This window comes from Ostrea edulis, chromosome 6 (assembly GCF_947568905.1).
Source record: "Ostrea edulis chromosome 6, xbOstEdul1.1, whole genome shotgun sequence".
Classification (NCBI taxonomy): domain Eukaryota; kingdom Metazoa; phylum Mollusca; class Bivalvia; order Ostreida; family Ostreidae; genus Ostrea; species Ostrea edulis.
The window spans coordinates 25,615,832-25,643,822 of NC_079169.1; the positions used below are offsets into that span (position 1 = coordinate 25,615,832).

Genomic DNA, 27,991 nt, shown 5'->3' on the forward strand with positions numbered 1-27,991 from the left:
CCGGTTTCCATATCTTGGCAATATAAACTGTTGAAAGTTTTATTGTGAATCTCTTGATGCATATCAGATTTATTGCTCTAGTTTTCAAATAGCAAAAATCCGTATTAAAGAATTATTTTAACTGGTTTACTGTCGATATTCAGCGACACGGATTACATCTACAGCATATCCACCCGGAACCCCTCATATTACATTGAATGCTGGGTAATAATAATCTATGGCTAAGGTAATTTTTATATAGGTCTAGTGCTACTTTTGATTTATTGAGTTTCATGCAAGTTTTGGGGACTTAAAACATTGTTCATGACCATATTTGATTTCTTGAAAATTTTCCCATTATGTCAACGACTTATAAGATGCAGAGAAACCGCATTGATGTTTGAGAACCAGACAGGTGACTGTGTGGTAGTGGACATCTGACATTTGTTGTACTTATAACCATGTTTTGTGTTTAAACCATTGTAAATAGTTAGTGTTTTAGTAAACCAGTATATTGTAGAAACAATCAATATAGTCATAGAGCAAAAGTTGGGAAGCACATCTGCTCCAGACATCAGATACATGCTGCTCTCACGAATGATGTTAAAATGACACTGTGACTATGTCAGACTGTGGTGACGATTGGTTTGATTAGTTGGTTGTCTCATGTATTTTAGATTTTAAAAAAATTACAGTATGGACCCCAATCAGTGGAGGAACTTTAATCTTCCGTATGGACAGCCGCCCCCTGTTGGTTTGGGTTCAGGGCCCCCACGACTGGAGATGGGACCACAGCAGACTGGATTCACTTCAGGTGAAAATCAGACATACTGTAATCTGAATGGCAATGCCTAATTTTTTTATTCTTTTTTACATATGTGTAGAGTAGTGGAAGTAGTAATATAACCTAAAATCTTGTATACTGGGGAGTAGTCTGGATGGCATTGCTTCACAATCATACATGCCATAAGAGTAATCTGTATGACAGTACCTAAAATCATCCACACTTGTATAATTTGCCCTAGAAAATAACATTTTTAAAGTTTCAGTAATTCCAGAGTACTTTAACCGCAACAGTGGTCTAGAGGTAGAGCGTTCGCCCCGCAAGTGGAAGGTCAGGGTTCGAATCCTGGCCGCAACATACCTAATTCGTTGAAACAGGTAGTGTCAGTTCACTGGTCTTCGGAGATTACCTTAAAAATGACTGTCCTGTGTCACAGTGGGTGTGGCATGCGAAAATCCCTCAATGCTCAATGGCCGTCAGTGCCGAGCATAGGCCTAGATTTGAAACCCTTCACCGGTATTGGTGACGTCTCCATATTAGTGAAAAATTCTCGAGAGGGACGTTAAAGAAGATACAATTAATCAAGGGTACTTTCATCATGTTGTCTCTTCAGTGGAAATCCCATATCAAAGGAATCTTTTGAAATACAGAAACTTAAAAAGTGTCATTTTGTAGGATACTTTTTTCATTATATTTTCCTAGACCAAGGATTTTTCATAATTATGTGTATAAACTCTTGATGGATTGAAATGAAAATGGTTAAATTCTGCTAGTCAGTAAATACATTTTTTTCAATATATACATGTACATATATATATGTATTACTAATGTGTTTCAGGGTTTGGACTTCCACAAGGTCTGTCAGGTCTGCCCATCTCTCCTCACCATGGTGCTCTAGAGAATCCTGCTGTAGGTGCTTTTGGACTGCCGAAAGTGTCCCCCCAAACAGCTTTTTCAGACAATTCCTTGCTGAGGTCTCCTATCACAGAGCCTCTCTCGCGTACTATCTCATCACATTATGTATCTGATGCCTTAAAAAACAGCCATGAAGTTGAGAGAGGACTACTAAGTTTAATGAACTCGAACCAGCTCTCTTTAGAATTGCCCGGGCCACCTCCTGCTCACTCTGGTACCTTAAATCAGTCTTTGTCTCGAAATCCTTTGGCAGCTGAAAACCTTATTCATGATCAACCTTTCTCCATGAAACTACAAAACCAACCTGAACCTTTGAAGATATCTGTTTCTTCATCAAAAATTGAATACAGTGAGATGAGAAGTCCTACTAGTTCGCTTCTTTATGGCATATCAAGCCCAGGACTGGAGGACCGTTCTCATTCACAAACCTCATATGCTGTATTTTCATCAACGCAAACATCTAAACCCGAGCAATTCAGTACCACCCACAGTATGAACTATGATCCTGTGAGTCCTGTTTCTGATGCAGGGCAACAAAATGAGGACTTCACTCATTTAGACTTTCATGATCTGACTCATGTTGATCACACAAGAAACTCTCTGAAACAAAGTCAGAACTCTGTAATGATGCAGCACATGAATGTTCCTAAGTCAGCAGCACAAGACTTAGGACCAGATCAGAATTCCTATGTATCGAGCCATCAATTCATGCACGGATCACCTTCGATACATAGTAACCATGGTATCCCAAGCCCTCTCCATCAGTCCCCTCACAATCTCAGTCCCCATGTTTCCTCGACCCGTGAAAGTCCACAACTACAACAACCAACATCTACCATGATGTCATCATCCCCAGTACAAGCAGTGGCAGATTCTACTACAAAGAGTAAGAAATCAAAACTTCATAAGCGTAGGTCCAGGGATGAAGGGCCGTTAGCCAGAAATCAGTTTCAGGATAATCAACTGGATTGTGTAAACTCCTTGGATTACAGTATCCCGGGGGATTACTCTTACAGTGCCCCTAAGAACAGAACAGATAGTCCTCAGAATCTGAATTCATTCAGCCCGCAGTCATACAGCCCACACATCCAACAACAACAGCAGATGCAAGGAAACTATCCCCAGAACATTCAAAATATTCAAAATGGCAGGCAGTCAAGCTGTTCAATACGGAATAACAACTCCCCTGTATTAAATGACTATAGCTCACTAACACAGACAGTGATTAGAACTCAAAGTGATCCTACTAATGCTACATCTCATTCAATGGACAATCCCTTGATTAATCATAGTATGAACACCAGCATGAATTCTATGATGTTACCCAACACACTTCACTCAGGGGGCACACCCTCCATGGCTGCTCAAGGTCTTAGTTCATCAAACTCCATGCATATCTCCTCCATGCAGAGACCGTCAGTGGTTGAGCATGAGTCCAATATAAACTATAGCTCTAATTGTGGGAATGCCGTGAAGTCTTCCCTTGGGAATTCCCTGGGAATGCAGGCTTTAGTTGTTGGAGACAATGAGTACCAAGTGTCATCATCTGAAAGCAACATGTATGGGGATATGGACAGTTTTAGTAATAGGTTTGACATCAATGGCTCTTGTCTTGGATATCAGGAAAGCCAGAGGAGAACGTCCACCATAGATGAGGATGCTTTGTCAAGCCTTATAGGAGGGCACTCGGCTCCTAGCCATTACCCTACTACACTTCCTCTGATGCCAGAGCAAGCCTCTGGGTCTGAAGTGTGGAACTGTGTTCACGATGGTATGACCTCCCCATCAAAAACGGTGGCAGCCAAGCCTGAAACAGATGATGAGTTTCTTCATCTTCAAAAACCTCCCACCACCTCTGTTGTAGATAAACAGACTCAAAGGAGTAACAGTCTATTTCAGAACCACACACCGAAAATTAACAACCATCCACTCCCTGTGCAAAAACCTGAAATTAAGACTAACCCAAACTCTGGATTTCTGAACTCTTTTCTGAGCTTCATTCAAGGAAAGAAGCCAGAAACCTTATCAAGTGTAAATACCTCGGTTGTGAAACGACCAGAACTGCCAAAATATATTCCAGAACCTCCAAGACCCAAACCAACACAAAAAGTAGAGAGAAAATTCAGTAGTGATAGTGGCTCACCAAAGCATGACACATACCCCAGTTCTCAGTACTCTCCATCCACTTCTCAGGCCTCCACATTGTTTTCAGATGAGGAGGAATCGACTAACACAAATACCAGCAAGGTGCAAGGGATTGTACAACAAATCAGTGAGGATGGCAAGCCAAGTCTGAAAATGAAAATTAGTCTGGGAAGGGGTCAGGGTCGGGGGTCGGAGATTGTCAAACGCAAGGCAGACCTTCTAAAAACCACTAAGCGCAGGAATTCAAAAGCCATAAAAAAGAAACGCAGGGATGATTCTGATGATGCATATGTGATGTCGTCTGGTGATGAGGCTGACTATGAGGATTTTCCACCCGAAGCTTCAGTCCCAGAAAAGCCCCCATCACCATCGGTTCCTAAAAGGCAGCTGTCCTCTCGGAAGGCCAAAGAAAGGACACAGCAGAAGAGTAAGTATTTTATATTTAGGAAGAATACATTGTATTTATATTGTTGTGTTCAAACAGCAGATAAGGAACAAAAAGAGACTGTATATGTGTACTGGTACAGTCCCTGAAACGTTCTACTTTACCATTTTTCCGTTCGCTCACCGTGCGCTTTCCGTTCAGTTTTGCGTTCAGCGTGCGCTCACTGTTCGTTCACCGTTCACAAAGCGTTCACCGTTCATTCATCGTTCAGTCTTTTCATTGTCATTTGGAACACCAAAGTGAAAGGACCAATCTTGATAGCAAGGCGAAAATGAAAAGTGAACGTGTGCAGAGTGGTAGGATATTTCTTACTATATCAGAAATTTAATTTTGAAGTACAAAATGTCAGGATTATCCACTGTGAATGCCGAAAGGTTCATTTGAGCTTTTGTTAAAAACAATTCTAAACATGCTAAATGAGAGACGAATATAAGAGCTCGTCGTTATGAATCTAACCCAAGTACAAAAAAATAAGGCAGTTTCAGGTAATGAAAACCTCTTCCCCTGTGTTCACGATTTAGCATTTACAAGTTTGGGCACAAATTATTATAATTATTTTGCATTGCTTGACAAGAGTTTTAAACAAGTCACCCCCCTACTTTGAAAAATAAAAACAAACAAACGATACTACATAATGTACATTGTACCGTATGTATGTGTCAGAATGTCAAACTGATATAGCTATTTTTACGCCTATATTTATGAAAGACATTGTCAATAAACTGATATTTACTACTCTTGTCAAATTTGAAACTTTTGTAACATTTGTCCCTAATGCAAAGATGTAATTAATTGTTTATCTGGTACGTTTCTGCATTAGCCTTTATACATTCTACGGGTAGTTCAGTATAATAAACAGTTTTATCTACATCAAATATATATAAATATTGCACGATCTAACTGCAATCTATGGTCACATCAATAATAAAAATAGAAAGTTTTGTACTGATTATTTCCTCGGGTCGATGTAGCTGCAACGAATGAATGACACAAAATGTAAGTATTAAAGAATATTTAATACTGTTAGGAGTGTTGAGGTGTTGACACAGGGTATACTGTTTGTTTACTACATCTATCTTGACTCCTTTCAGGGGCGTTTGTTAATTACAGGAGTTCTGAATGAAAGTTTGAAGCCATACATGAACACCTGTTAATTCTGGATGTCACTACACATGTAGACTATAGTGTTTTCCTTTTCACATGCATTGTTTATATATTATACTCATGCATTAAATGTATCTGTACATGTAATGGTATACACAATGTACATACGAAATTTGCTTTTGATTGTGTATGACTGTTGCGTGTATTAATGTACAATTTGCGATAATTTCATGAAATATATACATGTATACTCGGTACTTGTACAAAAATATATAATGCGCTCAGCATTCGTTCACTTTGCGCTCAACGTTCGTTCACCGTTCACTTTGCGCTCAACGTTCGTTCACCGTTCGCTCACCGTTCAAGTGGGAAAGAAGAACGTTTCAGGGACTGTATCAGGGTAGGAGGGTTTTCCAAAAAGTTTGTAGAATGTGATGCTTTTGTGATTTCAAATGGGTTTAAACTTGCACATTGTACACCAAAATGTTTGTTGTGAAATTCCATGTCAAAGTAAGATAATTTTCAATGTTTTCACTTCAATGAAAAATATGTGGTCTTAAAAGGTAGTGGAGGGCACGCCCGGCCCAGGGTAAAAATGTTACAAACTTCCTAATTAAGTTTTTGCAAACAATTTTTTTTCACAAACAGGTCAAAACAAGACTTTAGTTTTGATGTAACAAAAAGTTGATTTTCTGATGTTAGTAGTACTTAATGGTTATTTGACAAAGAAAGGAGACATCAAGAAAACACTGCAAGAAATAGGTCTCTGAAAATGCCAGAAAAATCCACATCAACCAGCCAAACAGTGTGCAATATAAAATTCTGTGTTGACCTGGAGGAAACACCAACAGAAAGGAAAAAAATAATGGGAGTGACCGGGAATAAATGAAACATACCCAGCTTTATTTACAAGTAACATAAATAGTTTTCCAATGGTGTGTTCAATTTCGGAGATGCTTCAAGAAATGGAAGAACACTATTATATAATGAAAATATGAAATCCTTTATTTATTACATCATTGAAGACAGACGCCTTACTGTGAGAGAAATCGCGTCTATTTGTGATGTTAGCAAATCTTCGGTTTTCAATATCCTGACAGAGGACAGTAATTTATTGTCTTCTAGTGTATCTTTTATTCATAGCTGAGGAGATATGAGAAGTGTTGGCAGTGTACGGATGGCTAGGGATTAGGAAATAATGATACTCGTAATCACAGTATAGAAACGCCTATCTGACTTGTCGTATGTACAATTTGTATTTATGCTGCAACACACTGAAAGTATTGTGCATTGCTCTGATTTTTGTATAGATGTACATTAGCATGTTATTTCACATGTTTGTTATTATAAAGTTTTGTAAACATCTACTGGGTGCCGGTAAAAGAAGTATTAATATTGCAATAATCTCTGAATTGGGTAGATATCCTATGTTCTGCTCTATAATCCAAAGCATTTTACTATATTGGCATAGACTTGAGAATTGCCCAGAATCATCCCTGTTATACAGTGCTTATACAGAGAATATCAATCTGAATTCATATAATATAAATTGTTGGTACAAAAACATTAGTTATTTTAAGGAAAAAATGGGCATTTTGATACCCAATTGTAAAAATCTCAAATTCTCATTTTTCAAAAAACAAATGAAGAATCAGGTACGGAAACAATTTTTACTTTACTGGTCAAAACGACGTGAAGAGGGTCAGAAATCACGAAAAACTCACAACATATTTTTCGTATAAACAAAACTTTACTATGGAAAGTTATATATTTTTAGAATCCCTATAATTAAGAAAAACTTTATGTAGATTTCGAATTAGTGCACATGACCTTCGAATTGAAAGAGGAAGATATGAATTTACAAAAACCAATTCTGGCCAGAAGATTTCTTTAGAAAGAAACAGAAGAATATGTGAATTATGTAACCTTAATTGTGTAGAAGATGAATTTCATTTCCTTACTGATTGTCCATTCTATGTTGAAGAGAGAAATATGTTATTTAATGCTATATAAAAGCTCAACAAAAATTTTATCTATCTAACAAATAAGTACAAATTTACTTGGTTGATGATTAATGAAGACAAACCAGTAATTGTCAAATTGAGTGAATACTTAGTGCAAACTTTCAGAAAAAGAAGTGATGCTTTAAAACTGCAAAAATCATTATAGTTTATTATTCATATGTTGGTATAATACTGATACTGTCCATTTACTTGTGTATATATATGATTAGCAATTCATATATGTATGTACTTGTTTCCCCAACATGCTGCATCCACATGCAGTTTGCAGTCTATGTAACCTGTAGTTAATGTTGTAAACTTTCTTTTTTGAATTTCCTTCTTTATAAACTGTCTTACTGTTATGCCCTCTGGGCCCAAAATTGGAATAAACTTATCTTATCTTATCTAAAGAGAAAAATAGCATACATGTATGTTCACAAACTTATTGGACAGCTCTCATATTTGACATTGTGTACTTATATTGGTATTCTCAAGATTTAGCACAACAGTAGGTCAAGAGCAATTTAAACCAGTTGTGCATTATAGCTATTATTTTATGTAGTTGTTGTTTGTATACAGATTTACATGTCGATTGCAATATACATGTATATATATATTTATTTATTTTTTTATTTGTGTGTGTGTATGTGTGTATATATATATATATATATATATATATATATATATATATATATATATATTATTTGTATACATATTTATGTTTTATGAATTAGTGATTTCATTGTTTGTATAAGTTATTTGTATACATATTTATGTTTTATGAATTAGTGATTTCATTGTTTGTATAAGTTATTTGTATACATATTTATGTTTTATGAATTAGTGATTTCATTGTTTGTATAAGTTATTTGTATACAGTTTGAGTCTAACAGAGTTAGGAACATCAGTTTACAAGGAAATGAATCAAAAGTAGGAAGGTTTTGAGAACTAGATTTAGAGATTTTTAAATTGAAAAGTTCACTGTTCATTGTTATAGTTTTCTGGTATCCATGGTGATATGAATATTTATTCCTCGATAATTCATGAATAAATCTAGGACATTTTGTTTTCTATTATATATATTATACAAGAAGAATAGATTCTCGCCATTATGTTAATTCCTTCTGTATAAAGACCAGTGATGTAAAAGTGTCATAACTGACCTTTCAGAGAAGTATGTGGAGTCGGACAGTGATGATGAGGTCCTGGGTCCCATCGTTCCATTCAGCAGGAAGCCCCCGGCTGAGGAGGAGGTGTATGATTCAGACCGTGACCCAGACTGGGCACCATTCGCCATTGTAAGTGTGATCACGAGAATGTTAGTGCCAAAATGATTAGATGATATTACAGAAATGATTTCTCCTTTCCACGTCAAAAAATGCCAAGTTCAGTTTGTATAGTGTAAAAATGTTACTTGTCATTGTTAATATACCAATGTACAGACACAATCAGTCCTTGCTATGTGAAAATACTACAGTGTGAGTACAGTCGCATTCAATTACACTGTACATCTACAATGTCATAATTCAGTCATAAATTCTTACTTTTAACACAGTCTAAAGATGAAATCTACACTCTCATTTTAAATGTACAGGTGTGTAGTACTACAACATGTGATGATTTCATGATTTTGTTATCTGAATAACTTGACAGTATTTCATTTTATCACAGGAAGGCAAAAAAGAACCAAAGGTCAAATCACGAAAAGGAAGAAGGTAGTGATGTGTTGTTATTTGTAGTGAGACGCAACACTAATGTGATGTTTACTCAAAGTGTACTGAAATCTAACGTAGCACAAGTTATTTCTGTAAAATATTTATTAAAAAAAGTTCCAATGAATGAAATATTCTGTCAGTGGTTGAATGGATTTTTTACAGAGACTCTCTCAGCTGTAGATCTCTTGTAACTGATTGTTCACTATATGGACTTGGGCGTGACACTTTGTCAATGTGTTTTATAGGAGGCGCAGTTCCAATCGACAATCTCTAGATACTGAGAATGAGGATATTGATCTCCTGAGGAAAAAAGCAAGGACATTCATTGCTACAGATCAGAAACCCACTGTGACGGAGATTAAACCAGAGAAGTCCGAGCCATCAGCTCCAGATCCCATGTTTCCCCCTCTCCCAGTGTTCAGGGTAAGTGTATTAATTTGCCCCTAGTAAATACCAATCTGTTCCAGTCTTTCAATCTGTTCAAATACCATTCTGTGTGTGTGTATCAATCTGTTGTTCCCCCACTACCGGTCTTTTACTCTATCAGTGCTGTAACAATTCTTCCTTCTAAAACATATTAAGTCTGTTCCCCTCTCAGTGTTCAGGGTATGATGTACCAACCAGGATCCGTTTGTCCTCCCTTTGTATGTCAATGTGTGTTAAATGCCTGTTGCCCTGCTCTTTGGTGTCTTTGATACACACTCATCATTTGATGGGCTGTATTATGGTATGGGATTTCCCGTCTGTCTGTCTGTTTGACTTTTTTGCATCTGGGTCATGTATCTTTTACACTGTGAGGCATAGGACTATCAAACCTTGTCAGGTGATGCATGGGGTTAGGGGGGTTGTGGGGTTGTGAGTCAAAATGGGTTTAAGTGACCTCCTTCTGGAATTTTATGGCTATCCACAGACAGATTGTTTCTATCTAAGTCATATCTTTCACACTGAGGCCTAAGATCATCAAACTTGGACAGTTACAGTTCAGTTGATACACCTTGAAGGGGGAGGGGGGGGGGTGCTGTTTCATGACCCATAAGTATGCCACTGTGGCATCATTTTGGAATATTTTGGCTATACATATTCAAATCATGTATGGGACATATCTTTAGCCCTGTGAGACCGAGGACCAACTTCATCAGTTGATACATCTGGGGAGAGGTGTAGCTGATCCCAAAGTGGGTTACATATTGTGCAAAATAAAAACCATACGTGACTTCACTATGCATAGCCATTCAATTCAAAACTGGGGATGTCACGACCTTTCTTTTGACTGTGACACACTGTTACTCCAAGATGCATCAACTGACCAAGTTTGATGATCCTCGGCCTCCCAGTGTGAAAGATATGACCCAGAAACAATTCGATTATGGATAGCCTCAAAATTCCAAAAAGTAATTCACCTTGAGCTACTTTTTTATCTTATCATCTACCCAAGATTCATCAGCAGACTACCCAAGATTCATCAGCAGACTACCCAAGATTCATCAGCAGACTAGGTTTGATTAAGCTAAGCCTTACAGTTTGCAAGATATCTGAACATGAATTTACTATGTATAGCTTTAAAATATGAAAAGTAGCTCACCATGACCAGTGGGTTTTTTTCCTATCATGTCGGTCGTATTCCAAGGTAGTTGCAAATGACAGTGTCATAGCTTATGACTTCAAGTATTCAGACATAGATATACATCATGTATACATAGCTCCTTATGGTGTACATTATGAAGTATTCTCTTGTGAATGTGTCTTTATTTTTATCCATATCGATTTTCTTAAGATGTTCTTTTGATTCTTGACTTCCAAGAATTCTTGTAAATGAAATGCATTAATTTTTATTAGTGGATTTTGTATAAAATTAGTTTGTGAAGGTTTAATTACAGGTACGTGATTTTGTATGAAATGAGTTAATTTTGTGAATGTTTAATTTCAGGTAGTTGATTTTGTATAAAATGAGTTAATTTTGTGAATGTTTAATTTCAGGTAGTTGATTTTGTATAAAATGAGTTAATTTTGTGAATGTTTAATTTCAGGTAGTTGATTTTGTATAAAATGAGTTAATTTTGTGAATGTTTGATTTCAGGTAGGTGATTTTGTGATGGCCAAAACGGACATGAACAATTTTGAATGTTTTCCTATATGGAAGATAGACCCAGGCAAAATGATGAAAAAATACGAATTGTTTACAGAAAGGGGAAAGATTCTTCACATGGCCACCTGTACAGTAAGTCCTTTATATGTGTGTCATAAGAATTTGTGAAAATCTTTATGAGTAGTGTCTTAAAAATAGGATAATGTAGCATTCAGCATTTAATTTACACACACACCTAAATGAAGTGTAGGGTGTATATAGAATTCACTTAAAAATAGGATAATGTAGCATTCAGCATTTAATTTACATGCACACCTAAATGAAGTGTAGGGGGTATATAGAATTCACTTTGTCCATTCACTTACGAAATTTTAATAGTTATTATTTATAATGAATTGCTTTGACTTCCTCTGGGATGTGGATCATCTGTAGGGATACTTTGGTGGTCAATTGGACACCGATAAAAGAAAACAGTTTTAGCGCTTTAACTCATCATCCTTTTTACCAAGAGTAATTAAACTTCAGGCGCAGACTTCTTTTGGGATTGATTGATTGTATCTTGTTTAACATACCTCTCGAGAATTTTTCACTCATATGGAAACGTCACCAAGACTGGCGAAGGGCTTCAAATTTAGACCTATGCTCGGCGCTTAGGGCCATTGAGCAGTGAGGGTTCTTTAGCATGCCACACCTGCTACGACATGGGACATTCGTTTTTAAGGTCATCTCCGAGGACCCGTGACATTCACACCTGATGCCGAGCATTTGACGATGGTACTGTCACTACCTGTTTTAACGACAGGCCTGTCACAGCCGGGATTCGAACCCCGGCCTTCCACATGTGGGGTGAACGCTCTAACCTCTAGACCACCGCAGCCATCTGATGGTATTGAAATGATCCCTTATTGATTTTGGGGGTCAAAAGTTCGAAGGTCAAGTAAACAGGACATGTATACATAAGAAACTGGTTAAGAAGTTTCAATAGCTTCTATTTTATTTCATATCCATGGTGAAATTTTAGTATTACAATTTTGTCAATAGGAGTACATGGGATAAGATTTTGGGGTCAAACAGTTGAAGATAAAACAATTTAGATATTAACATAGGAAGATAATTTCTGGACTTTTAGTGATTGTCTTTCACTTTTGAAGTCATACATGATCTTGAGGATGACCCCTATCAAATTTTTGGTTAAAAGTCAAGCAAACTGAACTCTGTCATAGGAGAAGGGTTTTGGGGTTGTAAATGACTGGAGTCACCATACTTCACAGTGACATGCAGACTTGCCCTGGAGTAAGGATGAACTCTATCAATTTTACACCCATTTTAGGATGTTCTTTATTGTTATTACCAATAAGCCAGCTGTAGTTATTTTTGGTTGTATTTTATCCAACTTCACTCTTCTTGATAATCACAATTACTCATTTCAAAATAGCGTACCGGTATTTGAACATAAAATCTAATCCTGACATGTTTAACTTACACAGTAATATTGTGTTAAGGGGTGTTTCATATATGAATGTGAATTGACTTTCAGTATTCTAGTTGTTTGCCAAAGATGGACCTAGATTACATCCCAATCAAAGTAACCACTGTAAAGAATGAGAGGGATGGCCATGTTGTAGAGGTGTGTGAAGCTGATCGACCCAAACCCAAGCTGGACTCGAGGTTAGGCGTTAAGTATACTTAGATTCTGAATTAATGTCTCTGTACCTTAACTAACACTTTGACATGGAGTTTATTTGTGGTCCAGATGCACTGGAAAATGAGCTGTTTATTTTACACTCACAATGTAAAGACGGGGAATATAATTGTCACCCTTTTCTTCCTTCCGTCATGATTTAGTTTCTGTTCAATTTTATTGCTACAGATGCACATATTCAACTGAAATTTGGTATTTAGATATATAATGAAAATTTGCAGGTCAAGGGTTTATGTTTGGTTCTGGTTGAATAATTTTTGACAGACTTAGAAAATTTTAAATAATTTAATAATAGTTAGAATTGAAATTCAAGATAAAGATATGTCAGGAGAATACATGGATCAAGATTGTATTTGGTTCATATCAAAATAATTATGGCAGAGTTATGCACTTTGGGGTTAGAAAATTTTGAACAGTTCAGTTTCTGTTCATTATCATACATGTGACCAGTAACTCAAGAACCCTTTACTAAATAACTTTATAGGCAAATTAATCATCATTATTAGATTACCCATATTGGTTTTCAAATGAAGATTTTACCATATTTTTCTAATATATATGTGTATAAACAGAATTCTTGGTGAGGATTTAAGAATTTTGGCATTATTAGTGGGAGTGATTAGGTGACTAAAATTAAATATCGTTAACAATTTATTCTGTATTGGAGGTAATAATTACCCTTCTTGGAATTATGAAGTCGCTAAAATTAGTTCTTGCTAAATATATATTCCCACTTTTTTTATGGAAAAATCGCAAAATCTATGTCTTGGTAAAAATTCCACTTACATAGTATTTCAATTTGGAGAAAATGCATATGTTTAACAGACATGTATTGTTTTCATTTGTTTGAAATGTACACAACTCAGCTGTTGTTCCTTTGTTGTGAATGGGAATTTTAGTACTTGATGGTTACTGATGTGGGGGAGAAAGGACCTGAGGGACAGAGAATCCTTAAAGTTAATCTTCTGTCTTGTAGCTTAGAAAATGAGTATGAAGAAGACCCATTGGCAGACATGTTCAATGTGTATCTGCAGATTTTCCTCAGTCGTGCCTTAGAGCCAGGATTTCTTATGGCAATATTAGACTCCAAAGGTACCAGTTCTCATAGTGTCATGAAATGATATAGATCATCAATGACTGTGGTGTTCTGTTTTAAATCATGTACATACATGTATGTACAATATCAGCGCAATGTTCACACACTATTTCATTCATCAAGTTTAATGAACATGACAACAACTTGTTACAGTTGGATTACACATTTTCTGATCTTGTATTCTGTAACATCTGACAATGTTAAATGTCGATCTGTTTATATTTTATTTCATTCAGACAAATGGTGTAAATTTATAATGAATTGAACAACATTTTATATTTACAGAGGAGTTTTACATAGGACCTCTTACCAGTATTGATGATTTGATTGACAAGAAGCTGATTGAAATTGATGCAAAGGTGCAATGGAAAACCAAATTCAAGGTATGGCAAATAATTGGGGGTTCATAGTGTTAAACCAGATCTTGTCCCTTTCTCTGCATTGCTTTGATTGACTGGGTGTTTTTTTTTTTTTCAGAATGCTCTTCAATCTAAGCCTCATATAAGAGAATTGGATCGTCCCAATCTCAATTTAGCATGCCAAGTAAGATTTTTTCTATTGTCATACATGTTTACAATATATAAAAGTTATAGGAAAATTTTGAATTTGAGTGAAGTAAATGTTGGCCACATTTTGTAGACAGTTGTAGTATTAGAAAGAGACAGCCATGTTAGAGTTTGTGTTTTTGTAGGCATGTCGCTTTGCCAATGAGCCTGCTGTGAAATCTGTCCACCTTTTTGGTCAGTCATATGATCACAAAACACTGGTGGAGAACAAGGCAACAGTTGTAGATGCCAGCATAGTAAGGAAAAGCAGTTTTAAAAACCATAGAGTTACATTTATTGGGGATGTTTTCCATCACTTGATTACATTTATTGGGGATGTTTTCTACCACTTGATTACATTTATTGGGGATGTTTTCTACCACTTAATTACATTTATTGGGGATGTTTTCTACCACTTAATTACATTTATTGGGGATGTTTTCCACCACTTGAATATACAGATAGATTTGCAAGTATTCCTTCAGTATTTAGAAAGAGATCAGAGACATGCCCAAGATCTGGGGTTTTTTTTAACCAAAACTATGATTGTTTAAGTTTAGTGTGTGATGTATTCCAAATTGAACAAAATAGCTTATGCTTACTGAGGTAACATGCCCCATGAAATGTTTGTTGATTTTATCATTCTAACATTTGTTGGAGTTTCTGATTGTTATTTGTGTTTCCCGTAATATCGTTTGTTAATCGATGTCTCTCATTTGTAGGAGTTTCTGATTGTTATTTGTGTTTCCCGTAATATCGTTTGTTAATCGATGTCATTCATTTGTAGGAGTTTCTGATTGTTATTTGTGTTTCCCGTAATATCGTTTGTTAATCGATGTCTCTCATTTGTAGGAGTTTCTGATTGTTATTTGTGTTTCCCGTATTAATCGATGTCACTCATTTGTAGGAGTTTCTGATTGTTATTTGTGTTTCCCGTATTAATCGATGTCACTCATTTGTAGGAGTTTCTGATTGTTATTTGTGTTTCCCGTATTAATTGATGTCATTCATTTGTAGGAGTTTCTGATTGTTATTTGTGTTTCCCGTAATATCGTTTGTTAATCGATGTCTCTCATTTGTAGGAGTTTCTGATTGTTATTTGTGTTTCCCGTAATATCGTTTGTTAATCGATGTCACTCATTTGTAGGAGTTTCTGATTGGGAAGACAGCTTCACCTCATGTCATGCCGTATCACAGTCTGTATCATTTTAAGTACAACTTGTCCAAACGATGTCAAGCCAAGGTAAATATTTCCTGGAGATTGTCCACATAGTATTATGTACAATGTACTTCATGCAGTGTTCACCATAAAATAGATAGGCCACATTTGAAGACACCAGAGTACACATTGTATCTTACTTAGCTGCAATGTAACCCTCTCAGATTTTTTTTTGATGTTTACAGGAGAGGGTTAAAATTCCATAGGATTTTCGTAATGGTGCAAAATATTCTTAAGAATAATCTGTGATATGCTCCATGTATTTGTCTCCAATGTTGTTTACACTAAAAAGAGTACCAACTTTGTGCTTGAGCATGTCTAATAAAAGTGTTTTTCATTAGATATCATGTACAACATGCAAAATCTTCGTCTGCTCCACCATGCTTGTAAATGTTATCTTATATGGGCAAATAACTTGACAATCAAACATGGTGCACAAATAGAATTGAAATTGGAATGTATCAAAATTGTTAAACACGGTAGAATAGAGCCTCACAAATTGTAAGTTGCAGGTTGTAAATTTATATATTTATAAGAAACATAGATTCTGAATATCATTTTATTACTTAAAAAAAGCCAGCAAAAGTTTAGAGTGATCGAAAATGTTGCAGGGGTGGATCACTCCCACATCTGCACCATTATAGAGATCCTAAGGAGTTGTAGCCCTTCCGCCCCAAAAAAAGAAAATTGGAGAGGGCTACATTATTGCAGCTATAACTTACTGACACGTCCAGTACATTAGAAATCATTAGATACTGAAAAACATTCCATCTGCATTATAACAATTTACAATACAAATGGTAATAGTTTTGTATGTGTATTCCATAAAAGATGATTTGCATGATATTAAAAGACGATTTTCTGTGCACTGATTTTGGATAGAATTTGTTTTCTTAAAAAGAAGATATAACTCTTTAGAAAATTCCAACATGCATGTACATTGCATACAGTTTCCATTTTATTTTTTGTCAATCTGATTAAAATCAGCTCCTTAATTCGCTCCTCTGAGCTGATTTTGATCACATTGATTTTTTGTGTTATCGATTCTATGACCTATATAAAGTATTTGCATTTTTAAAACAAAAAATTTGGAATTGACATTCTGTATCACTTAAACAATTTTGTGAAAATATCAAAACATAAAAAGTCAGGATCACTTTTTTTTATATAAAGCATGCTCTGTACAATAAAATGAAAACTGGAGAGTATGTTGAGCTGCCTTAATACATCAATGCATGCTAAACTTAATTGATAAATACACATTCATTATTTTTTCAATTCTATTTCATAGTAACTAGTAATACATCATGAATTCAGTGCAGTTGATAAAACTTGTTAAAATATGAATTTTCAGGTTGACATTTTAAGACAAGGCAACAGCAAGTTGGCCAATCCTGAAATTCTCGACAAGTGTCTCAATAACAGGACTTGGGTGCTCAAGGTATGTCAGACCGGGAAAGAATGGGAGAAGGTTAAGTGTAAGCCAAGGTCTTCCAAAATTTGAACAGTCAGCTGTAAATGTATGTCATTAGAAATAAACTTTTGAACTTGGCATCGATCTATATAGTCAAGTTCCTCAAGAAGTGAAAGGTAGCTTTAGTTTATATCCTGTTTAGTACCAGAAAATTATTTACATTGAAACTTCTCATTACTGGCCCCTTTGAAAACTCTCTCTCCCACCCCCTCTGCCCCATTCCCCCTTGAAAGTTTTGGCATACAATGTAAGTCTTGCATATGAATGTATTCCTCGTACAGAAATTGTCAAAATATTGGTCACCTCTTAAAACTAAATATAGGCCAGTTTGTTTTTGTTTTTTGGGGATTGGGAGGGAGTTATATACTTTATACAGAAAGGAAGTATACACCTTCACAAACCAGCTGTAGTTGGTGATCATGAAAGAAGCCTGGAGTTTTCACCCCTATGGTTGGAGAGGTTTTGAGTTTTCACCCCTATGGTTGGAGAGGTTTTAGAGTTACTGAAACCCAGTCCATTGTTTTCGTCTTGTCTATTTGTCCAAAACTTCAACCTTGCTCATAACTTTTGAATGAAGACAGAGGGCTCTCATATTTCACATGTGGATTTCTTGTGACAGGACATTTTTATGGCCCCAAAATTTTTACTTTTTGACCATGGAGATTTTAACCTACTTTTAAGAAAACCTAACCTATTCAATATCTCCTGAACTATTTATATTTAAGGTAGAGCTTTCCTATTTTGTATATTGGTAATGAGACATCCCCATGCTGTGTGAATTCAAGTTCAGTTGTATTGTATCCCACTTAGGCTAGGTTTGGGCCACAATATGGGGTCAAAGTTTTCATAGGAATAAAGATTTAAAAAGAAATGTTTTAAACATCACAATAGCAGAGCCATGATATGATGACTAAAGTGAGTGATGTGGCCTATGGGCTAAGTAGGTGAACATTGAAGGCTATTTCAGAATTGAAATTAAATGTTTTTCTTGACTGCTACAGTATATGCATGCAAGAGTTATTAGAAAATACCATATCAGTTGCTCTGAAATAGAGACTTACCTTGCAGGAAGCTGATGGTTAAATACATGCCTTTATTGTGCCCTCATTTTAACACGAGATCAAAGTGAATAGTACCATCCTCCATTATGCAATTCAGTTTTACAGCTTGTAGGCACTTATGAATAATAGATAGTTGGCTTGTATTATTTTATTTATGATAAAGTTATGGATGAAGCTACACCAGTCCAGAGAAATTTGATGTGGAGGATATGTACATGTACAACAATATTTTGAAATTGAAAACTTTCAAATTCACTTTATTTAGTAAAAAAAAATTACAGTTTTAGAAGAAAGTGATCTGAAAAAAAATTAAAACGCTTGTTGGACTGGAACCCGTAATCAACACGCTAAACTACTGAGGTACTCAGCTAGGCGATGAATTTTGAAATTTCATAATATTACAAAATGAATAGCAATTAAAAGGGACATAACTCATTGGTGGTTGTAAATTTTCAGTGAACTGGCCATCCCTTTAAACTAGCCATTTTCTTCAGTTTAAAAGCTGGCCTATATTGAGGAGTTCCACTGTATTCAATTGTTATACCGAGAAATGTTATCTTAAATATTGAAGATCGTTTGTCATATCTCATTGCAGATTTGATTTGAAAATTTTTGTCAGTGCAGTTGTTATTCTTTCTTCATACAGATTTTTGATGATCTGAAAAACCTGCTGGAAAAGGGATAACTACATTCCTCCCCAATTTAGATAGCATCTGCGAAAGAGTGAGAGGGTGAGATACTCCAATCTAGTCACAGTCCAGCCTACTGATAACGGGGACCAACGGATGAACTTGGCGTGTCACAAAATAATGATATCTCCAATATACCAAAGTTCGAGAAATAGCAGAGTTATTTTTATTATTTTTTTTCCATCTTAAGGTTGTCCAGTTTGTTCTTACATTTGTTGTTTATTGTGTATGTTAGAGGGTACACTTATTAAATCTTAACTGCTTATAGTGCCATATGTACAGATAGATGTATACAGTTTTAGCTAGCATATCGATCTTGGTGTAAATGATTGAGTTTTTAGTCAGTGGTACAGAATGTAGGTCTGCAAATGATTGCAGGAATCAAAAGATAACAATTGGTAGGGGAAATGATGCACTGCCTGAAAAGTATCAGCAACATACGCATTCGATAGATAATTCTGTACAGTCTTTAGTTTCAACTTCACATTAGAAATTATATTGCTCACTGTCATATACCCTAATCCTATCAGAGAATAGGATTAAATTGAGTTAGCTGACTGTATGAAGGAACTATTACTGTACTTAGATTCTGCAGCCATGTTGATGAGAAAGTTCAGAATTATCTGTTGTTTTCATTTCATAGTGCATCTTTCCCTGTGATATTCTATCTTGTACTGCAGTGACAGGGTACCTGTATTGAAGTACAGCGTTTCCCTGTAATATTTTATCTTGGACTGCAGGAACAGGGTACCTATATTGAAGTAGTCGGCTATATTCGTGTCAGCGTTTCACTTGTTCTTTTTATGTTCTGTGTAGTGGTTAATGTGTTTCATCATGGTCTACACTTACATTACCTGCTTGTATTGCCTGCCACAGGGTTACAACCCCAAGGCTCTTTGTTCAAAATAAAACTACAATATATCAGGTCAGCTATAAGCTGTTTTCATTGTGTTACTGGGTTTCTTTTTGTTTGTTAGTTTCATGGTTGAAATTTATTTATTACAAACATTCTTGGTGTCTGTATTTTGTAACCTTGAGGGCGCTACCCCATTCCTGGAGTGGAACCCTAGAGGTGTGGTTCTCGTGCATAATGATTTGATTAGATCAGAGTTATGGTGAAATGTGCTACCGATATAAAATAAATGTACCTCTGCTACATATCTGCATAATTTGTCCTCAGACTGAAACCCTGAAGGGGCCACGACTTAGACCCTGTATAAATTTTCTCTTTCTAGATTGTACTTATAGCTCCCTGCAATTTTTAAATACACATAGATTTTTGCATGAAAAAGCATATTTGTCTTCTTTTAAACCAAAACATGAGAAAAAAGTGAACTGTTTAGATTTAAGAATATCTAGTGACACTGCATGATCAATTTATACTGTTGTTTAGCCTCAATTTTTACTTTGATTACTGCTTTCAGTGTACATACTGCTTTCTATGTAGAAGATCCAAGTAGGACTATCTTGTTAAAGAAGACCAAATGAATGCATCTGTAGTGCTACCATCCAATTAAGGGTTTTTTGTCGGGCAAAATTTCTGAAAGTAATCATTGATTCTTGTTTGCATTTTTCTATTAGAATATTCAGTGAAGTATGCAAGAGAATGGAAAATATTAGCATGTATAGATGAAAGTATTTTGAAGTCCAATAATGACAGAAAATGTGGCCATGTGTTTAGAAGCAGAGAAAGAAGTGCATCCCAGATTGTCTGAAATGTGCGGTTAAACATCTGATGTTAATTTCATGCTGAGGAATGTTTAGGGCCTATGATGTCATTAGTCTCAGAAAATGTGAGGAAGCATTTAGTAAACTGCAAGATAGTGTACAATTTATCATCAAATGATCAGCGTGCATCTTTCAGCACAATCTCATATTACGCCATAGCTCAGAAAGCACTAAGAAGTCTCTCAAAGGAATACACATTCTAGCATTTGTACTCGTCAAGAGAATGATATTGGAGTCTTATACACCACTCGGGATGTTGTAAGGAGGAGCGACGAAGCATGAAATTAGATCTGCAGCATCAGCAATAAATTTTAAACAGTCTAGCTCATTTTCTCATCTTCTATTTTTGTTAAATATTAAAAGGAATAAGTGTGATCATTTACCTGCACAAAAGACTACCTGTTTTTAAAAACTGCATGGAGTTGTATACACCCTGTCGGAGGATGAGCTGATAAACTGGTGTCCAACGATAAACTGGTGTCATACAATGAACTGGTAACATACGATAAGCAGGTTTCATATGATAAACTGGTGTCGGACGATAAACTGGTGCCGTAAGATAAACATGCTGTAGTCAGATATTTAGGAGGAAAATGCATTGAATAAAGTCTTCATGCATAAATTACAAAAGTAATAAGTTGTCTTTTGGATCAAGTTATTTGATTTATGCTGTTTTGTTCACCTTTAACCCACTGTCCTCTTTTGTGAGAAGACTTGTATAAGAGCAAACAATTTTAGTGCGACTGTTTGGATCCATTTCAGATCACGGGTTGCTTATCGAAGTCCAGTGACCTTCACACTCAGCATTTGTTCAATTTGAAAACAATTGGCAAATTCAAAATAGCAAAGGGAGAATAGAAAGTTTATTTCTTAAAAGTTGTCTCTGGAGTCAAATGATGAATTGTTGATTCAAATGCATTATCATGTCCATGTAACTAAAATTTAGAATATCTCTAGTGACTACCAGGACTAGGTATGGGTCACCATGGTTGTTTGGCATTTTACTTAGAATACGTAGAAATATCTTGTAAATCTGCTCGGTAGAATGTAATGTATTGGCAATATGATATAAAGAACATGCATTTGTATCATGAATATATAGAACGAAGGGGATTTGTGGAGTCTGCTTTGTACAATTCTTGGCAGGAGGGGCAGGGTAACGCTTAGGGCTTTGAATGGGACACTGTAAATGGGGATAGAAAATCTATTCAGCTTATGAAAATAGATTGTCATATTTTTGGGGATGACCTTTCTTGTACATCTTATACTATCTTTAGCCATCTTATGTAAAACCTTTTCGTTTGTTCTGAGAAAGGGACATGTTGAACCCCCAAAAAAGGACAATTTAATTGTTTGCGTTGATGGTCATTTTAGTGCTTTATATGATTTTGTATCTGCTTTGTAGATCCGACTCGTTAAGAATTGTGTATAAGACATTAAATTGACTCCTGGGTGATGGAATACAAGGTGCACCTAAAGAATGAAGGAGTCGGACTAGCCTGTGAGGTCGGGCTAGCTTTGTGGCCTGTGAGGTTGGGTTAGCTTTGTGGCCTGTGAGGTTGGGCTAGCTTTGTGGCCTGTGAGGTCGGGCTAGCTTTGTGACCTGTGAGGTCGGGCTAGCTTTGTGGCCTGTGAGGTCGGGCTAGCTTTGTGGCCTGTGAGGTCGGGTTAGCTTTGTGGCCTGTGAGGTCGGGTTAGCTTGTATGTGAGTCTTAAAAAATCCAGCATATACTATCACATTTCTTTCATTGTTAGTGTTTGATTGCTAAATCTGTGTCATCCAAATGCATGAAAATGTTTTAAAATGAATGCAACTCAATATTTATATTTTATACTTGTATAATTGATTAATTGTAGATTATCATTGTATCTCATTGTCCATCACAGCTATCTTGTACACATTATGACCTAGATTTCCATCTCGTGATGGATTGTACTATACACGAATTCTGTGACCCATGCTGAAGATTTACATGATGATGTGCTTGGTGACATTGTTACTATCACTGCATGTTTCACCAAAACTGAGAAATGTGTCAATTGTTTTAAATTAAATGTTTTACAAACTTGATATATTTGATTTTAATATATGTTACTCTATGAAAAATGTTATAATGGTGATATCATTTATATTTGAATACCTGGATTAAATAATTCATTGAATGTTGAATTTTATTTATTCAGTGTACCATCAACATTTATTCTTGCAGGGGGAAGCAATGCTAAATTCCATAGGTGCTACTATGTACATTTATCCCTGGTTAATTTTCCCAAAGATTGAATGAAATGACCTGACAAACTCCAGCACAGTTGAATGATAACAAAATCTAAATCTTTATCAGCTGAATTGCTGCATCTTAGATTGAAGCAGTTGGTCACACTTCAGTGTAGCTGCATTAATGTAGCCCTATCAATTTTTTTTTATTCTGACATTTTCTGAATAAGGTTCCTCTCCCTCCCCCCCCCCCCCCCCCCCCCCAAACAAAAAAATCACAGAGGGCTACATTATTGCAGCTAATTTCAGTGGAGTATCAGTAACACAACACAAGTGTTAGTCAGGAAACAAAGCACTAATTTGAGTATACAATTTCAATCTGTCTTGACTTCGGGATGACACCTCAAATTACATGAAAGCTTTAGCATTGAAACAAGCACGGGGTCTCTGACTGAATTTCCTGTTTTGGGAGTCAAAAAAAGTTGTCACTTAACATTACAATACTGAATATTAATATGTAGGTCATTGTAGTGGCCCGGTGGTTAGACGTTCACTTCATAATTGGGAGGTTGGTGGGTTAGAGTCCCACTCGTACCTTGACTGTATATCAGCACCTAAGACGTAGGAATAGCTGGTGACTGCCAAACTCTCAGCATTTAGAAGCGAGAATTGTGGGTCTTTTAAATGAGACTTTAAAAAACTGAGGTCCCACAGCAGGCGTTATTATGATAAAGAACCCTCACTGCTACAATCCTGAGCACCATGTCCAGATTTGTGGTACTTCACCTAGATCTGGTGATGTTTCAATATGAGTGGAAAATTCTTGGATGGGATAAAAAACAAAACTGCTATCATTCAGTTATATCAGTTTGTGTTGCATTGTCTCCAATATTGAGTATGTGCAATGACGTAACTTGCGTATTGCATCAGAGCTGCCTCTAGTTCATTTAATTTTCAAAGAGAGCAATGAATCTTGGAGTTATGGATATGTATATTTAAAGTTCACACCAATTGAATTACTTCTCTCTTTTGTTGAATCATGGCTCAATCTCTATTTCGGAGTGCACTTTAATAGAATTCTTTTTATAGAGAACTTTTAAGTTGGTGAATGAATTAAGAGATATCCACAAATGAATTAAAAGACATCTCTGGTTCGAATTGGAAATATCTCTAATTATTGAATTGAACCTGGTGGTATATATTAAGAGTTACGATCATTTGAGGGCATTCCATAATTATTGACATGTTCACAGTATACCAAGTCCTTGAGGACCACTACTGTATCCAACGGGCACCTGACATATGGTCCCACAGTCCTGGTGATACACCCCCTTTTAATGTGCAACAATGAATTGATTAGAAATCTATTGTACCTATTTTTGAATTCCTGGTCAGTGGATATCTTTAATCCAGTGAACCTATGTAATGTGATTGTTTCATATAGAAAAGTAGATGCTACATTTACAAAATACACCCCAACGAATTTTTCTTTTGCACATGAAAGGGGTATCAATGGAGCGTGGGTCCGAACGTTTCAGTAGGATGGACCATTGTTATCTCAAGGTCAAGCTTTTTGTTATATGATGTGGTAATATACTATACTTTTCTATGAGGAATTAATGCACACATGAATTCGTTTAAAGAGATCAGTACATGTAATTAAATTATGGATTTGCTGAATTGAAGATTTTTAGGTCATTTGGTTGTCATGCGTTGTGCGTTAACAATTGAACATTTTTAACTTCTTGATAACTACTATTCCAATTCTTTTCAAATTTGGTATGAAACATCTTTGGAACAAGGGAAACATAAATTGTAAATTTCAGGATTCCTGCACCCCTTTAGCCTTAGGGGTGAGGCAAAAACTACCAAAAATTGACCAATTTTCAAAAATCTTCTCTAGAACAGCACATGTGTAAGAAAAACTAAATGCATAGTGATGTAGAGCAGGAAGGCCTCTACCTAAATTGTAAATTTCATGATCCCCGGGGTAGGGGTTTTTACCCCCAGGGTGGGACCAATCCTAGTATATAGTGTTTATGTGTAAAACACTTAAATAACATCTTCTTTAGTGCTATTGATACTAAATCGAAACTAAATGGATATTTAGAAAGAGCAGGCAGTATCCTTTATCAAAATTGTAAATTTAATGATCCCAGGAGTAGTGTTTTGGTATTAGGGTGGGGCCAAAATGGTCACTTATTAAATGTATGAACAATAGAAATTTTGAACTTTTTGATTACTACAATTCCAATTCTTTCCAAATTTGGTATAAAGCATCTTTGGAACAAGGGGTGCTTGAATTGTAAATTCCAGGATTCCTCCACCCTTGGGGGTGGGGCAAAAACTGCCTGAAATTTACCAATTTTCAAAAATCTTCTCTAGAACTGCACGTTGAAGAAAAACTGAATGCATAATGATGTAGAGCCAGAAGGCTTCTACCAGAATTGTAAATTTCATGATCCTCGAGTTAGGGGTTTTGACCCCTGGGCAGGGCCAAACTTAGTATATAGTGTTTATGTGTAAAAACATTTAATTAACTTCTTCTTTAGTGTAATTGATTCTAAATTGAAACTAAATGGATATTTAGAAGGAGTAGGTAGTCCTTTACCAAAATTGTAAATTGCATGATCCTAGGGGTAAAGGCTCATTTTCAGGGTGGTATCAATATTAAATTAGTGATTTGAAGGACTTATTTAAGTTTGCTGATACTGTATAAAATCTAAATGCTTACTTAGGAAAAGCTGCATGAGAAAAAGATGGACAAAAAATGGTAAATTTCACAACCCAGGTTTTTAACTCTAGGATGGGTCCAAATTAGTCATATCTTTTAATGTTAGTGCACATATTATCTTTGTAAAACCTTTCATCATTGTATGCACTTTTGAGGGCTATGAAGATTTAAGAACACATCTTGTATATACTGTTGCTGAACATTAAAATTTAGCTTAGATATTCAGAACAGGATATTTTTTCTAGATTTCATAGCCCTTGGGAGTAGTGATACTTTAAATTTCACTAGTACTCAGGTGACCGATGAGGCCTGTGGGCCTCTTGATCTACGTATGAAGTTGCTAAATACAATGTAATAATATCCTTAATTTAATTTAAGAGAGCAATTATTCATACATTAATTGAATTGATGTATGCTACAATTGAATTGAAGAGAGCAATGTTGTTGTTGTTGGTTCCTTTTTATTTACGTGTCGATGTACGGGTATTGTCCACACTAGTGGGCCCCCTTCCAGGTATCTGGCTGGCTGTACGCATGGCAGATCTCCTTTTTTCGGTCATGAGGGTCGGCAGTAGAGAGTTTCAATTCTCTTCGATCTTTCTCCGTCAGCTCTCCATGGTAGCATTGGCCGACCAACTCTACGCCTGCCAGGAACTTGTATATTGAGAGCACACTTGACTACACTGCTGGATCTTACAACGTGGCCATACCAGCGGAGTCTCCTTTCCCTTAAGATGAGGTCGAGGTCATCAATGCCAAGCCGCCCATGCAATTCAATTGAACGTACAGTGGCTATATCTTCAGGCTAGATGTTGCAGATCTGTCTTATCATGGTCCTGTCATTGCACTGTAGGCGATGAAGATTTGGCTTGGTCAGTGCCCAGGTCTCACTGGCATGGAGCATTGCGCTCCGTACACAAGTATTATACACTCGACCACGGTTCTTGTACGACAGGTGGCGTGATGTCAGGACTGGTAGCAGCTCCTTGAACTTCTTCCAAGCGGTCTTCGTACGCGTACTGGTCGCAAGGTCAACACCACCAGTTGCAGAAAGCATGTCTCCGAGGTAGCAGAAGGAACCTCCAACTTGTCCAGACCAACTTGGACATCACTCTGCGGCCTGCCGTCAAGAGGGCGAGCCGTTCCCCTGTATCTTGAGCATCTAAAATCAGGGTCCACAAACAGGCGCATGAACCCACTGCATTTCTTGTGCACCCATTGCTTGCAGCCACTGCAGAAAATACTATTGCTGCCTACACTTGTACGACAGACAGCACATGGGAAGCTGCCCGAGTCCAGAAGTAGATCAAGACCCTTACTGCGGATCATGATCTTGGTTTTGCCCGCATTCACTCTCAGTCCTTTTCTTTCCATAGCTTCTTTCCAAGCGAGGAGCCTCTTGACGCATTCATCCAATGAGTCAGCAATGATAACCAGGTCATCTGCATACAGATCCTCCCAGAGAACACCGGTGCGAAATTCGTGTGAAAGAGCCTTGAGCACGATGATGAAAAGCAGAGGGCTGAGTACTGACCCCTGGTTGACTCCGACCTTCACAGCAAACTTCTCACTGTAGCCATCACCAACGCTAACACAGCTACGAGCATTGGCATACATCTCCTGCACCAGACGCACAATCCACTCTTCCACACCAAGTTTTTGCAGTGCCCGCCATATCACTTTCCGATGAACACGGCCAAATGCCTTTTCGAGGTCCACGAACGCCTTATAGAGCCGTTTGTTTACTGTAAGGTGTTTTTCTTGCGGCTGCCGAACAACAAATATTGCGTCAGTTGTACCTCTGCCAGGGACGAAGCCAAACTGGGAGTCATCGATTGTCACTAACTGCCTAATGCTGTCCACAATCCTCTCCAGGATTTTCATGACTTGTTCTGTCAGTTTGAGTCCACGGTAGTTGCCCCTGTCCAGAGCATTACCCTGCTCCCAGCCAGTGGGGACAACTCTTAAGGACTTTTTTTTCAAAGTAGCATATTTTAAGCTCCAAAAAGTCCCTTAAGGGGTCAAAATAGGGACCCACGGCTAGTAATTTTTAGATTGCCCATTTGTTGTTAAACTCAAATCAAGAAAGAGTTTGGTAATCCGAAGCCAAATAATAAAGTTAGGGCTAAAAGACCGTTTCTTACTTTGGTCCCTACAGATCCCTAATCCCTTCCAGGATTTATTCCAAGATCCTTTCCTCTGTGCGGCATGTTATAGGCACATATCAGGTAAAATATCACAAGCATTGCTTTAGAGGCTTTTGAGAAAACGTAGCAGGTGTTTTGAATTCTTAAACATTGAAACTCTCATAGGGAAATATTAAAAGATTCATAGAACCGGAAGTACTTAATA

General features: G+C 36.6%; 1 protein-coding gene across 2 annotated transcripts; it reads left to right on the forward strand.

Moving 5' to 3' along the window:
• Position 1: 1 nt before the first annotated feature.
• Positions 2–22,853, forward strand: LOC125682945 (uncharacterized). 2 transcript variants are annotated; one of them, XM_048923581.2, is made up of 15 exons: positions 2–226; positions 675–793; positions 1,602–4,250; positions 8,546–8,673; positions 9,047–9,090; positions 9,336–9,513; positions 11,168–11,308; positions 12,714–12,844; positions 13,855–13,970; positions 14,260–14,357; positions 14,452–14,517; positions 14,666–14,776; positions 15,667–15,762; positions 17,093–17,179; positions 18,920–22,853. In XM_048923581.2, the coding sequence occupies exons 1-15, from the start codon at positions 198–200 to the stop codon at positions 18,956–18,958; spliced, it is 4,032 nt and encodes a 1,343-aa protein (XP_048779538.2). In that variant the 5' UTR covers positions 2–197; the 3' UTR covers positions 18,959–22,853. The 2 variants fall into 2 exon arrangements, with proteins under 2 accessions (XP_048779538.2, XP_048779539.2); XM_048923582.2 differs by having other exon boundaries at positions 58–226; positions 657–793.
• Positions 22,854–27,991: the final 5,138 nt, after the last annotated feature.